The sequence below is a fragment of the Castor canadensis genome, chromosome 7 (assembly GCF_047511655.1).
Source record: "Castor canadensis chromosome 7, mCasCan1.hap1v2, whole genome shotgun sequence".
In the NCBI taxonomy this organism is placed as follows: Eukaryota; Metazoa; Chordata; class Mammalia; order Rodentia; family Castoridae; genus Castor; species Castor canadensis.
In genome coordinates, this window is record NC_133392.1 from 27,557,190 (window position 1) to 27,570,327 (window position 13,138).

Here is a 13,138-nt window from a genome sequence, read left to right on the forward strand (position 1 = left end):
CTCTTGTATATAAGAGTGAGAAATGTTACCTCTTGCTAATATTTTACAGATTAAAACTGTTTTTGGAGATTTTTCAAATGTTTTTTGGGCTTTAAACAATACTGGACTAATAGAAATCTCTGCTTCCGTCTCACGTATAAAGAACTCCAAGAAGTTGAAAAACTGTTCCTAGTTATCTCTGGAATGAAATGACAGAGTGCTGGGTTAAGGATTTAATTGGATTGGGGTGGAAACATAGGAGGGATAGTGAATGAAGTAGATAAGGACTGGTCCTAAGGAACTTAAGTTCCTTTCCTGTATACCTTTGCATAATGCCAAAAGGGAAAGTAAAGGGGAACATTAAAAACTCGAAGTGTATTGATAGTGAGGAGCTGGGGTAAAATCTTATCTTGATGGTTATAATGTTTTAAATCATCTACTGTAAGAACAATTACAATTTATTTTCTTTTTCTTTAGAACCAATGAAGCCATTCTTCTGGCACTTTATGAAGCTGTTCATTTAAACCGAAACTTCATCACAGTATTAGCTCAGGTTGGTTACATTAAAAATTCCAATCCTTTTTCTCCCTAATATTTTTTTCCCCTTCCTGGGGATCTAACCCAGGGCCTTACACATGGTATGCAAGCGCTCTGCTGCTCAGCTATAGCTACAACCCTCTCCCTGGATTTCATACATATCCATTCCATGAAAAAGCCTATGTGGCTGTGCTGTTTAAATTCTGCTTTGCATTGGTAAGTGGTAGTAATAGAGTGCTCTATCAGTTGCCTATGGTTTGTGCTGTCCTCAAATATATGTGCCCATCTGGTGTTGAAGTAGGTCTAATGATATGCAAAGTTAATGGCTTTGACCAGTTTACTCATTCAGTTAACCAAAAAGAATAGAGATTACTTCATTTTGTTTACCAGAAATTCTGTGGTATTATTTAGTGTACAGAATTTTATATCAGGCTTTCTTCTTTATAAATCCCTGTGGAATTACAACTGGAGATAAAATAGGCCAAGTCGTTTATGTTATTATCTTACCAGTTTCCAGAAAAGAAAAGATAGATACCCTGTCCAGGGTATGGTTTGTTACTAATATACAAAATGGTTTATGTGCATTGAAAGCAGGAAGACATAGTATTGAGTGCTGGGTCACATCCTTAAGGGATGTCCTCAGTAATTGGCACAGAAGAGGACTGGAATAGGTTGAGAACTTGAGTTCATGAAAGCTAGATTAAAAAAATTGGTAAAGTATTTTTATCTTAGAGCTGGATTGTTTAAAATATGTATGTAGGTTTCTTTTAAAGGAAAGTTTACTTGTGCCTCCCTCCCCCCCACAAAAGCCACATAGGAATGGAATCCATTGATAAGTTTTAATAAAAACAATAAGGTCATTTAAAAGCAGTATACTGGTTTGGGGTCTACGTTGGAGGACATGAGTTTTCATGACTGAGAACATAAGAAACTTCACTACTCTCACTGTGTTCCTTGTCAGCTTGTTAAATTCAATAACTGATTTTAAAAGAAGAAGAGGTAAGAAAAGTAAAGTGATGATAAAGATGTTGGGGGAGAAAAGGGAGATTAAAAAGAGGTACCACTGAGCTTGTTTCTCAAGCATTGATATGGCAGGACAGAGGGGTTATCTGTTTTGGTACCTTCTGTGTGTCTTCCTTTGACTCTCTATCTCCATACTCCACATATTCTTGTTCGTTGTGGAACAGGAAAGCTGCCATCAGCATAGCTCTTTTTATGGTATCTAGAATCCCCTTGGCTATCCTATATTTATTAGTCAATTTTGTGATAATTAGAATAACTTACAGATGTGTTTTAGGTTGATATGCTGAGAGTAGTCCCTTCTTAGGTCCAGATAGGACTGCAAATGCCCTCCTTTATGTAAAATCATCTGAATAATTTTTGTTTGTCTGGTTCTGCAACAAAACTTACGACTTGAACTCAGGACCTCATACTTGCTAGGCAGGTACTCTACCACTTGAGCCACTCTGCCTGCTGCAACAAAACTTACGTAATGGGAACCTACTTGCTTAACAAAAGTTAGCCCACAGAGCTTGTTAGAGTTTAGCAAGCATAGCAGTAATCAGGCATTCATAGGAACCAAATGCAGAAGTCTCTCTGCAGTGAGCTTTTGGTCTAATTATAAGGCCAGTAATACCAGTGAGAATATTAGGAAGAGAATGCTTAAGGAGAATTGGGTTTTCTGTTTTCTTACCCATCTGTGTCTTCTTTCAGAGTCATCCAGAAATGGGGTTGGTGACAACCCCTGTCAGTCCCACTCCAACAACCCCAGTCACACCACTTGGGACCACGCCACCCTCCTCTGATGGTGAGCCCACTACCTCTTTTGTGACCTTGATTACTATGATCTTAGATCTTTCAGGGTAAGCATAGCTGAGTTAAAGAACACACTTGTTCATTCTTTTAAAAAATTTTTGTATTTTTATTAGCATATAATATTTGTACAGAGGACTACATTGTGATATTTACATATGTGCTTACAATATATCTTAATTAGATTCACCCCCTCCATTGTTCTCCCTCATCCCTTCTCTTCCCCTTCTTAGAACAATTTCAACAAGTCTCATTATTCTATTTTCATATATGAATACAAAATACTTCGACCATATTTGCCCTCATTCACCCTTTCCTTATGCCCTTCCCCTCCACATTTGTTAATTCTTATGATAAGAAATTTAAGTCAGTCATAATGGCACATACTTTTAATCCCTTCTATTTAGAAGGCTGAGGCAGGAAGATCACAAGTTCAAGGCCTTGCCTGGGTTGCAGAGAGAGTTTGAGGTCAGCCTGGGTGAGGCTTAGTGAGACTGTCTCAAAATAAAATTAAAGCCTGGCTGGTGGCTCATGTCTGTAATCCTAGCTAGTCAGGAGGCAAAGATTAGGAGGGTCATGGTTCTAAGACCAGCCTGGGCTAATAGTTTGAGAAACTCTATCTCGAAAAGACTCAATGCAAAAAAAGGGCTGGTGGAGTGCCTCAAGTGGTAGAGTGTCTGCCTAGCAAGCGTGAGCCCTTAGTTCAAACCCCAGTACCACCAAAAATAAATAAATTTAATTTCACTTAAAAAGATGTGGGAATGTCATTTGGTGGTAGAGTGCTTGCCTAGCACACACAAGACCCTAGTCTCAATACCCAGTACAAATAAAAAGAGAAAGAAAGTTGTCTAAACTGGACATGGTAGCATGTGCCTGTATTCCCAGTACTTGGAAGGCTGAATTAAGAGAATCACTTGAATTCAGGAATTAGAGACAAGCTTAAGCAATATAGAGAGATCCTGTATCAAAAAAAAAAAAATTGTGCATATGTGGAACTGTCCTTTAGGGCTCCCAAAGTTCCAAAGGTTTTTCTTTTTGTTTTTTCTTTTCCTATATAAGAAGAAAGGTAACTAGCTTGTGCACTCAGGTAATGGTATTAGGATCATGGAGTAATGCCTCAAAGTTCAGTAATGCCTGTCCTGCCATACAGCAGGGTTCTTGTGAGGCATGTATGAGATATTTTATGACTCTAAAGCACTAAAATAAATGTTGTCTCATGTGACCATTTAACAGATGAGGGAATTGAGGCCAGAGAAATGGAGCAGTTTAGTGAGTAAGGTTAGCAAGAATAGGAAATAAGAAACAAGACGTGTAATCGGGGCAGAGACTGTGTGTATTTTGCTTTCTGCTGTATGCTCAATATAGTGCTTGGCATGGTAATTACTTAGTAAATATTCGTTGAATAAATGAATGAAAAAGTGAACCTGCGATTCACTAACTGTTACGTATCTGTCAGCTACTCCTCGGTGGAAATGACAGTATTTGAGTGTAGTATAATTGGGAATTTGGTAGAAATTTAAAACTTCTTCACCTAAAAACAAAATAAACTTCCCCTTTATAAATCTAATGGCTAGAACATAAAAAGAAAAAAGCAACAAAAAAGAAATAATGTTTGAGAATAGATATGTGTAGCCTAATTGAAACTTTATGCAGCTTATACATGTATTAAAATATTGTACTTATGGAGTACCATAAGTAAGTGTGATTTTTGTTTTTATATGTCAGTTAAAAAAATAAAGAAAAAAGAAAGTATGACTTTTGTCTGAAAATCTGTTACCTGAATTGGTTGTATTGTAGGCTGAGTTTCTGATTGAAATCTTATTCTAAAAATGATCTACATTAATACTTAATGTATCTCAAATGTTGACCTTATTTCATGTAAAGAAGCTTTGTTCCTTTCTTTGTGTTTCTCTCCTGTTTGTATGTGAAATGACCTTCTTTGTTCTGCTTTCTCTTTTTTATTTTTTATTTTTGCAGTGCTGGGAACTGAACTTGGGGCCTCATGCAAGGGCTCTATCACTGAGCTACATCCTCAGTCCCTAGATTTTTCTATAGTGCTTGTTGTGGCAGTAGCATTTTAAGGCAGTATAAGCAGTACAGTATGGCAAGGAGGTGCCATTGATATTCAGGTATTCGGTAGCAAATTGGATCTGTTTAGAATTGAAAGCCAAATTCCAAAATATCTTAATGAGAAGGAGCATAGTGAAGATTGCCTACTTGTCTGTTTATTCAGGTCACTGAGTAAGCCAATAGAAATACTGTACTTTTTCTTTAAGGATGAAGCCTGCCTGGTTACCATGGCTATCAGAAGCTCTCTCTCTCTATATATATATTTTTTATATCTCAGATCCATGTTTCCATGTGATACTGGGGTTTGGATGTTTCAGAGAACTGCCTTTCAAACTGTTCATTGTGAACACTTCCACCCACACACTTGATTATGCAATGGCAGGATTTGTGCTTACTTACCTACAACCAGTGAGCTTTTATTTTTTTCTAGTGGGTAGATCAAGTCAGCCCACTTTCAAATGACTGTCTCTCTTGACAAAAGCTTCTGGGAAGAATTATAAAGGCAAAGATGGAGGAAAAAAATCTTAAGATGGAAAATTTTAATTTGTGAGGAATTTTATTCTGTCTTATTTGTTCTTTTTCTTCTAACACATTTCCTTTCTGTAGGGGTCCTAAGTATTATATTTAATTTTTGTTTTTTAATTATAGTGCTGCTTAGTAGCCCAGTTATATTTAAAGGTATGTCACTGGAACCATTATTTTTAAAAGCCAACAGTTAGCTGTAACATTTGTTCTCAGCTCAGACTTGACATTTGACAACTCCGCCTTGGCATGAGAGGACTTTTCTGGTAAACTAAAAATACATATACTGCTATATTTTCTACGTATTATATAAGATAGTTTTCCAGTCATTGCTGCTATGAGCGGGAAAAAAAAGTCCCTCTTTATATTGGACAAAGGACTGTTTATGGGGTTTGAGCTTCAAAGTAGGTGTGGTTTAAAAGTGACAGTCTCAGGTCATTAACCCATATTATGAATTAAGATCATTTAGTATTTCAACATAAAAATATATTTGTCTTTTATTAGTTCTTGGGGGCTGAACTGTGGGAAAACAGCCAAGAGTTGAGCATACTAATTTCTTTTCATAAGGCTTTTTGCTGTGCTTACTGTGTATTATGGGTCCATGATATGCAAATGTTTTCCGTTGTTAATAAACAGCCTCTGCATACATCATAATAACTCCAGAGGGATCCATTATCGTTATGAATATACATTATGAGTAATACTCTAAATTCAGATGAATGTTTATGGCTGGAAATACAGCAGAAAGCTATAGATTGTCCAGCTTGTCTGGGCCATCATGAAACTCTGCATTAACAGTATGTTCCATGTAGGTCAGTCTTTGTCAAGGGGAGGGGATTTCTCTTGGAAACAGCATCTGGATATATAAAACTTGTTTCTCATTCTGTTCCAATCAATAATGTCTGCCTGTTTTCAGTCTGATACTCCTTTTCAGGTTCCCTTTCAGGGGGGAAGGGATTAAGGAGCAGAATTTAAATGTAGTTTTCCCCTAACTTTTTTCCTCTTTATCTTGTACTTCCAGTCTAAAGGCTTTTCTCTAAAAAATAAAATAAAGGCTTGTTCTCAAAATTGAATAAGATTTCTCCTTATTTGGGAAGGAATCTTCAATTATTTTAAGCAAGAGACTCATCAAAGCAAGACTCATTTATATTCAATACAGATCTTTCTTTTAGGTAGATAGAAATTAGTGTCTTTACGAAGGGCCCTGAACTCTTTCAAATTACTTGGGTGTGGATGTGGAATCACTATACCCTTCCTAGGATGTTGGGAGAAGTGCAGTATTGCTGGAGACTGACCTTAGCTGTGACAGAAACTTGATGGGCTTTATTTGGGGGAGGAGGGAGGGCTCTAAAGGCCTAGGAAAAGTAGATAAAAATTTTATGGTAAGTACTTGGTCCTCCTTCTGTTGTGGGAAAAGCTTATTTAGTCATTTTCTTGCCTGCTGGCAAATTGGCTATGTGGGTAGAAGTGTTAGATGGAATATGTTATGGACTAAGTGCATTTTATCTTTTCTATTCCAGTTATAAGTTCTGTGGAACTCCCACTGGATGCAGATGTACAGACCAGTAATCTACTGATAACCTTCTTAAAGTATAGCTCAATTGTCATGCAGGACACTAAAGGTAAGGCGTCCTACTTTGGGAGTTCAGGAAGTAGGAAATATGGCTGGCAGCTAGAATCAAAGAGCAAATTTTTTTTTTTTTTGGCGGTACTGGGGTTTGAATTTAGGGGCTTGTTCTTGTTAGGCAGCACATCCACCACTTGAGCCACATCCCAGCCTTTGCTTTGGTTATTCTCAGATAGGATCTCAACTTTTTTTTTTTTGGTGGGACTAGGTTTTGAACTCAGGACTTTGTGCTTGCAATGCACATTCTCGCAAAGCAGGACACTTGAGCTATACTTCCAGTCCATTTTGCTGGGTTATTTTGGAGATTAGGGTCTTGAGAACTACTTACCTGGGCTGACCTCCCAGTTTCAGGCTCCCAAGTATTTAGGATTACTGGCACCAGCAGGATCTCACGTTTTTGCCTGGGACTGGATTCAGACCTAGATCCTCCTACCTGTGTCCCTTGGGATTATAGACACCTGCCACCATGCCCAGCTTTTATTTCATTTATTTATTTATTTTTTCAAAGCAACATATTTATTGCAACTTAAAATTTCATTACAACCTTGTCAACCTGTCAAAAATGAAATTAAAAACAAACTAGCTGACAGCAGAAACTGCACCTGTGCTGGTAACGAGCCCTTTCCACTGCTAGTCCGTTTTCTTCCCTAGAGCTTCCTTGGGGAGGCCACACAGAACTTGTGGTGTGCTGCTTTCTGATGCCATGGGAAATGCACAAGAAGAAAGCCTGCTCACATACATGAGTGTTATTAAAACACAGCTTCACCAAGACAACGTGTAAAAAGACTGCTGGTCACATTAATACAAACTATGCTTATATTTCAGAATGCCCAGATTTTATTAAGATGGGGGTCTTAACTTTCTGCCTGGGCTGGTTGGTCTCCCAGTCTCTACCTCCTGTGTAGCTGGGATTACAGATATGCCCTACTATACCTGGTGTAATGTTTATATTTTGTGGTGTTGACAGATGAACTGTTGGGATCTCTTGTGCAGGGTGATGGTCCCGTAGAAAAGAGTGATTTCTACTGCTGGGTAGCAATTAGGTGGTATTTGGAAAATCCTGAACTTGGAGGGGAAGATTCATAAATAGAACAGGAAAAAAAATTGATTTCTACAAAAACTAGCAAGTCATCTTAGCAAATCTTAGTAAATAGATGCAGGATCCTCTATGTGAGAAGAGGGGAGATTAGCACACTTCAGGGAATTCCTTTTTGAGGACAAGAACTGAAAGCATCAGCTTGTGGTGAAAATTACAGGACTGTTCTGCAGAGTACAGTAGGAAGAGGTGAGATTCAGAGGGACTGTATTCCTTAACACTTAAAATAGAAGTGTCAATACTCATCCTAAAAATGCAAGTGGCAGTGGGTGAGGATTGGGTGTTGAATATTTTTTTCCCTTGAGACAGGGGAATCATTTCAAAGGAAATTGCAGATATCACTATACTTCACACCTAAGTACTTTGGCTTGCATCACCTAACATTAAAGACATTTTCCTAGATAGCTACAATACCATTATTATATCCAAGAAAATCAGCAATAATTCCCTAATATCATGTAATATTCATTCCGTTTTTAAATTTTGCCAGTTGTCTCCAAAATGCTGGAGTTTGAACTCAGGGCCTACACCTTGAGCCACTCTACAAGCCCTTTTTTGTAATTTTTTTTTTTTTTTGAGATAGGGCATTTCACCTGTTCTATACTTCCAAAAGCCTATAATTTAAACATAAGAAAAACTTCATACAGTGCTGAGCATGGTGATACAGGCCTGTAATCCCAGCATTTAGGAGACAGAGAAAGGAGGATTTTATGGTCAAGACTAGTCTTTTTTTTTTTTTTTTTTTTTTTTGCAGTATTGAGGCTTGAACTCAGGTCCTTCACCTTGAGCCACTCCACCAGCCCTATTTTTGTGAAGGGCTTTTTGAGATAGGGTTTTGCAGAACTATTTGCCTGGGCTGGCTTTGAACTTCAGTCCTCCTGAGTAGCTAGGATTACAGGTGTGAGCCACTGGCATCTGGCTGATTTTTTTTTTTTTTTTTTTTTTAAGATAGGGTCCCACTATGTGGCCCAGGCTGGCCTTGAACTCAGAATCCTCCTGCCTTAACCTTTTGAGTGCTGGAATTACAGGAATGCACCATCATGCCCAGCTCATAATTAATGTTTTTTTAAACCTCACCTTTTTTTTTTTTTTTTTTTTTAAATGCTGGGGCTCAAACCTAAGGTTTGTGTATGCTAGGCAAGCTCTTGATGTACTTAGTATTTTAGTGAACCTCTTATTAGAATTTTATTTGGTATCTATAGGTTGATTTGGTGGGCTTCTGCCATTTAGAAAGATTTTATTTTCTAGTTACAAAAGTACTTGAAATATTGATAAATATTAACATATTCTGGTGGGTAGAATAAGAAAGTAACAGAGGATATTTGTGTGTGTGTGTGTGTGTGTATGTGTGTGTATATATTGGCAGTACCGGTTCTTCAACTCAGAGCTTCACACTTATTAGGCAGGCACTCTACCACTTTCTTGGCGAGCCCTTTTTTGTGTTGGGTGTTTTCCAGACAGGCTTCAGACCTGGATCTTCCTACCTGTATCTCCTGGGATTAGAGGCACCTGCCACCACACCCAGCTTTTGTTAAGATGGGGATCTTAATTTTTTGCTTGGGCTCTCCTCGAACCTTGATCCTCTTGATCTTAGCCTTCCCAGTAGCTAGGATTACAAGTGTGAGCCATCAGTGCCAGGCTTAGAGGGAGTATATCTGATCAAAGTATATATGCAAGTATGGACAAATCAATGAAACCTCTTTGTACAATTAATATACACTAATAAAAAAATGTGGAAAGAAGAATTTTGGCAATGGTTTACTTAGAAAGTAAAAGTCCTTTTAAGTCCTGAGTTTTCCAGAGTCATTTATTCTTAACAAATTGGGCATGTCTTTTTTTCTTCTAAAGACTTACTTAAAAGAATTCTTAAATCCTGTTTTAGGAATTATAAAAGTTCAATAGATGACCTTTGAGTTCTAAAATTGTGGTCTGTGAACAAGCTTCAGATTCTCAGTTATCAAAAAGTCCAGTTCCAAGCCAGGTGCTGGTGGCACACATTGTGTGTCATCCTAGCTACGTGGGAGGCTTGAGATCAGGAGGATAGGGGTTCTAGGCCATCTCCGGCAAAAAAGTTTGTGAAGATGGAAAGTGTGGCTCAAGTGGTAGGGCACCTGCATTGCAAGCCCAAAGCCCTGAGTTCAAACCTCGGTCCTGTTCCCTCCCTCCCCTCCTGCCAAAAAAGAAGTTTGACAGATTCCATCTCAACAGAAAAAACCTGGGGATGGTGGTACATGCTTATTATCCCAGCTGCGTAGGAAAGCACAAACAGGGGAGTGTGGTTTAAGACCAGTCCAGGCAAAAAGCAAGACCCTATTTCAAAAATACCCAACATGCACAAAAAAAAAAAAAAAAAGGCAGGTGGAATGGCTCAAGTGGTAGACCACCTGCCTAGCAAGTGTGATGCTCTTGAGTTTAAACCCCAGTATGGAAAAAATAAATATGTAAAATAACCAACAAGCTTCAGGTGTGACTCAAGCAGAGAGTGCCTGCTTAGTGAGCTAGCAAGTGTGTGAAATCCCAAGTTTAAATCCCAGTATCAAAAAAAAAAAAAAAAAAATCTCTTTTGTCAACTTACTTTCTGTGAGTAGAGATTAAAGCCCAGTGAAGTGGTTTAAGGTTCCTTTCAGCATTTATCATACTTTAGGATCCTTTTATTTGCCAAGTGAGGTGAGCAGGTTTTGGGTATCAGGGTTTTCAAGAATTTGGAATGGAGCTGAAAGGAGGGAAAGACCAGGTCCAGGGGCTTTTGGAGTAAGAAGGAAACTGATAAAAGATAGGACAGCTAAAAGATAAATACAGGAAATGAATTATTAGGAACCTGGGTGGGTAAGTCTAAGCCATATTATATTCAGACATATTATGCTAGGTTTTGGAGATTTCTTCTTTTGCAAATTTAGATTTTCTTCTTTTGTCTTGTGAGTGTACCCTGTTAAGTGTAAGAACTGCACACAGGATTGATTTATTTATTTTTGGGTGGTACTGGGGTTTGAATTCAGGGCCTTGCACTTGCTAGGCAGGCTCACTGTCACTTTAGCCATGCCTCCATCCCAACCCACAGATTTTAAATAGATGCAAATATTCCATGTCACAAACTCCTAACTTAGAACAGTCAGTCCTTTGGGAGCTGCTGAGGTGACTGAACCTCAGACTTGGCAAGTGAGATCTGGTAGACAAGGATAAAAAGACTCTTGTGTATCAGGGTTTCTTGAGGCTATTCCTTCTTTATGGAAATAGATAACCTCTTCCTTTCTCTAGAAGTGTTGTAGCAACCATAAAGGAAGGAAACTGCATGGATGTGACTCAGAAAAAGTGAACTTTTAGCTCTGTTTGATAAAATACAGTGAATTGAGGCTCTTAGAACTCATTTTTTAGCTTTAATGATTATATAAGCTTCCTTGTCTTGATCACTTCACCATCCATTGAATAGAAGCCAAAATTAAAGGCTAATTAATGGCAGTATGCTTAGTCTTAGTGACTGTAAACTCAGGCTGGTTAGGTCTTTGGCAGTAGGCAACCTAAATATGGCAAAGGGCAAGGTTAGTATGATGAAGAATTAATTTAAAAAATGGCCTCTATGGGCTTTATTGGCCCAGCTATCTTCCTGTTTTAGCTTCTGACCTACTACATCATGCCCTGGCTGAAAAGATCACATTATTGTTATTGTTGTTATTTTCGTGGTGCTGGGAATTGAACCCAGGGCCTTGTGCATGCTAGACAAGCACTGTACCACTGAGCTACATCCCTAACTGCTCATATTTTTAGGAGTAATAGAGGTAACTTTTTCTTGGCTCTCTTCTCCCCTCATCATATCCTTTTCTTCTTTATTATGTATCTATTGTTGATACTTACAAAGTGATACTTTTATGTATGAATTATAAAGTTTATAGTAAATATAATAGCATATGTTATGAAGTATAATAATAAAATGAACATATTGTAAACCTACCACCCAACTAAAAAAAAAAATAGAACATTTGTAATGCTGTTGAAGCTACTTTTGTGTTACCTCCCCCATAATTCATCTTCTCCAGTCTCCAGAATTTTATGTTTAGTAGGGGTGGCAGAGTGACTCAAGTGGAATGGTACAGGGCCTAGCAGGGAACATGAGGCCCTGAGTTCAAACCCCAGTATTACCAAAATAAAATGTAAAAACCCCCAAAACAAAAAAAACTATCACAGAATTTTTGTGTTTATCACTCCCTTGATTTGGTTCTGCATTTTTGTTGATGGTACTGGAATTTGAACTCAGGACCTCATGTTTGCTGCTAGGCCCTATACCACTTAAGCCATCCACCCACCTCTTGGTTCTGCTTTTAAAACCTTTTTTTAATCTGGTTTCTTTTGACTTAATGAAATATCTGCTCAATCTTTAAAATAGAAATTAGGGCTGTGGGAGTGGCTCAGCACTAGAGCACTTACCTACCATGTGCAAGGCCCTGGGTTCAGTCCTTTGCACTGGAAAAAGAAATAGACATTTGCCAGGTACTGGTGTCTCACACTTGTAATCCTGTCTACTCAGGAGACAGAGATCAGGAGGATCGTGGTTCAAAGCCACCTGGCCAAATAGTTCCGAGAGTCCCTATCTTGAAAAATCCTTCACAAAAATAGGGCTGGTGGAGTGGCTCAAGGCGAAGACCCTGAATTCAAGCCCCTGTACTGCAAAAAAAAGAAAGAAATAGACATTAGGCAAAGATTTAGAATTACAGCCCTGTAATTCTAGCATACCAGGAGCTGGAGGCAGGAAGATCAACAGTTCAAAGCCAGCTTGAGCTACTTAGTGAGACTTTGCCTACAAAAAAAAAAAAAAAAAAAAAAAAAAGAATATCCATGGTTAAAGATGGAGGCTTGGGGGTGTTTTTTAGTTTAAAATGTCTGTATTGAAATATGCTTTACTTTTGTATTCAGAAACCTTTTTTTTTTTTTAAACCAGACCAATGACTGCAGGCTTTTCTGAGGGAGCTATTTCTCAGCTTTTGGGAAAAGGGAGGATAGTGCCTAGAAACTGTGCTCGAGGGTACATAAGACTTGAATGATCAGGGATAGGTAGAAGAGTCTTGGGAATCCAGCATTGCATATTCAAGGTTATTGCTCTCCTGGCTGCCTGGGGGCTTAGATATAAGCCACAGGTAGTATGGGATAGATAGGGATTGTCATCACTCTTTTTTGGATTGTCTCTGACGAGTGGTGAATGTATTTCTGGACTACAGTTTCTTTTATGTCTTCTAGCTGTCAGTTTTTTTGTTTTTTTTTTTTCCGGTGGTACTGGAGTTTGAACTTGGCTTTGTGCTTGCAAAACAGGCACTCTACTCCTTGAGTCACACCTCTAGCCCATTTTACTGTGGCTGTTTGGAGATGGAGTTTCATGAACTATTTGGGCTGACCTTGAACTTTGATCCTGCCAATTTCAGCCTCCCAAGTAGCTAAAATTACAGGCATTAGTCTTCACTGCCCAATTTACTTGCCCTGGCTTGCCAGGGCAAAAAGTTAATAACACC

At 38.4% G+C, this 13,138-nt stretch overlaps 1 protein-coding gene across 4 annotated transcripts in view; it reads left to right on the top strand.

Moving 5' to 3' along the window:
- The window catches only part of Armh3 (armadillo like helical domain containing 3), a 158,859-nt gene that overhangs the window by 34,275 nt on the left and 111,446 nt on the right, over positions 1-13,138 (top strand). For all 4 annotated transcript variants that reach the window (XM_074078457.1, XM_074078455.1, XM_074078456.1 and 1 more), the window contains 3 exons: positions 457-532; positions 2,230-2,323; positions 6,441-6,542. In XM_074078457.1, coding sequence (XP_073934558.1) covers positions 457-532; positions 2,230-2,323; positions 6,441-6,542 — 272 coding nt within the window. The remainder of the gene's footprint in view (positions 1-456; positions 533-2,229; positions 2,324-6,440; positions 6,543-13,138) is intronic.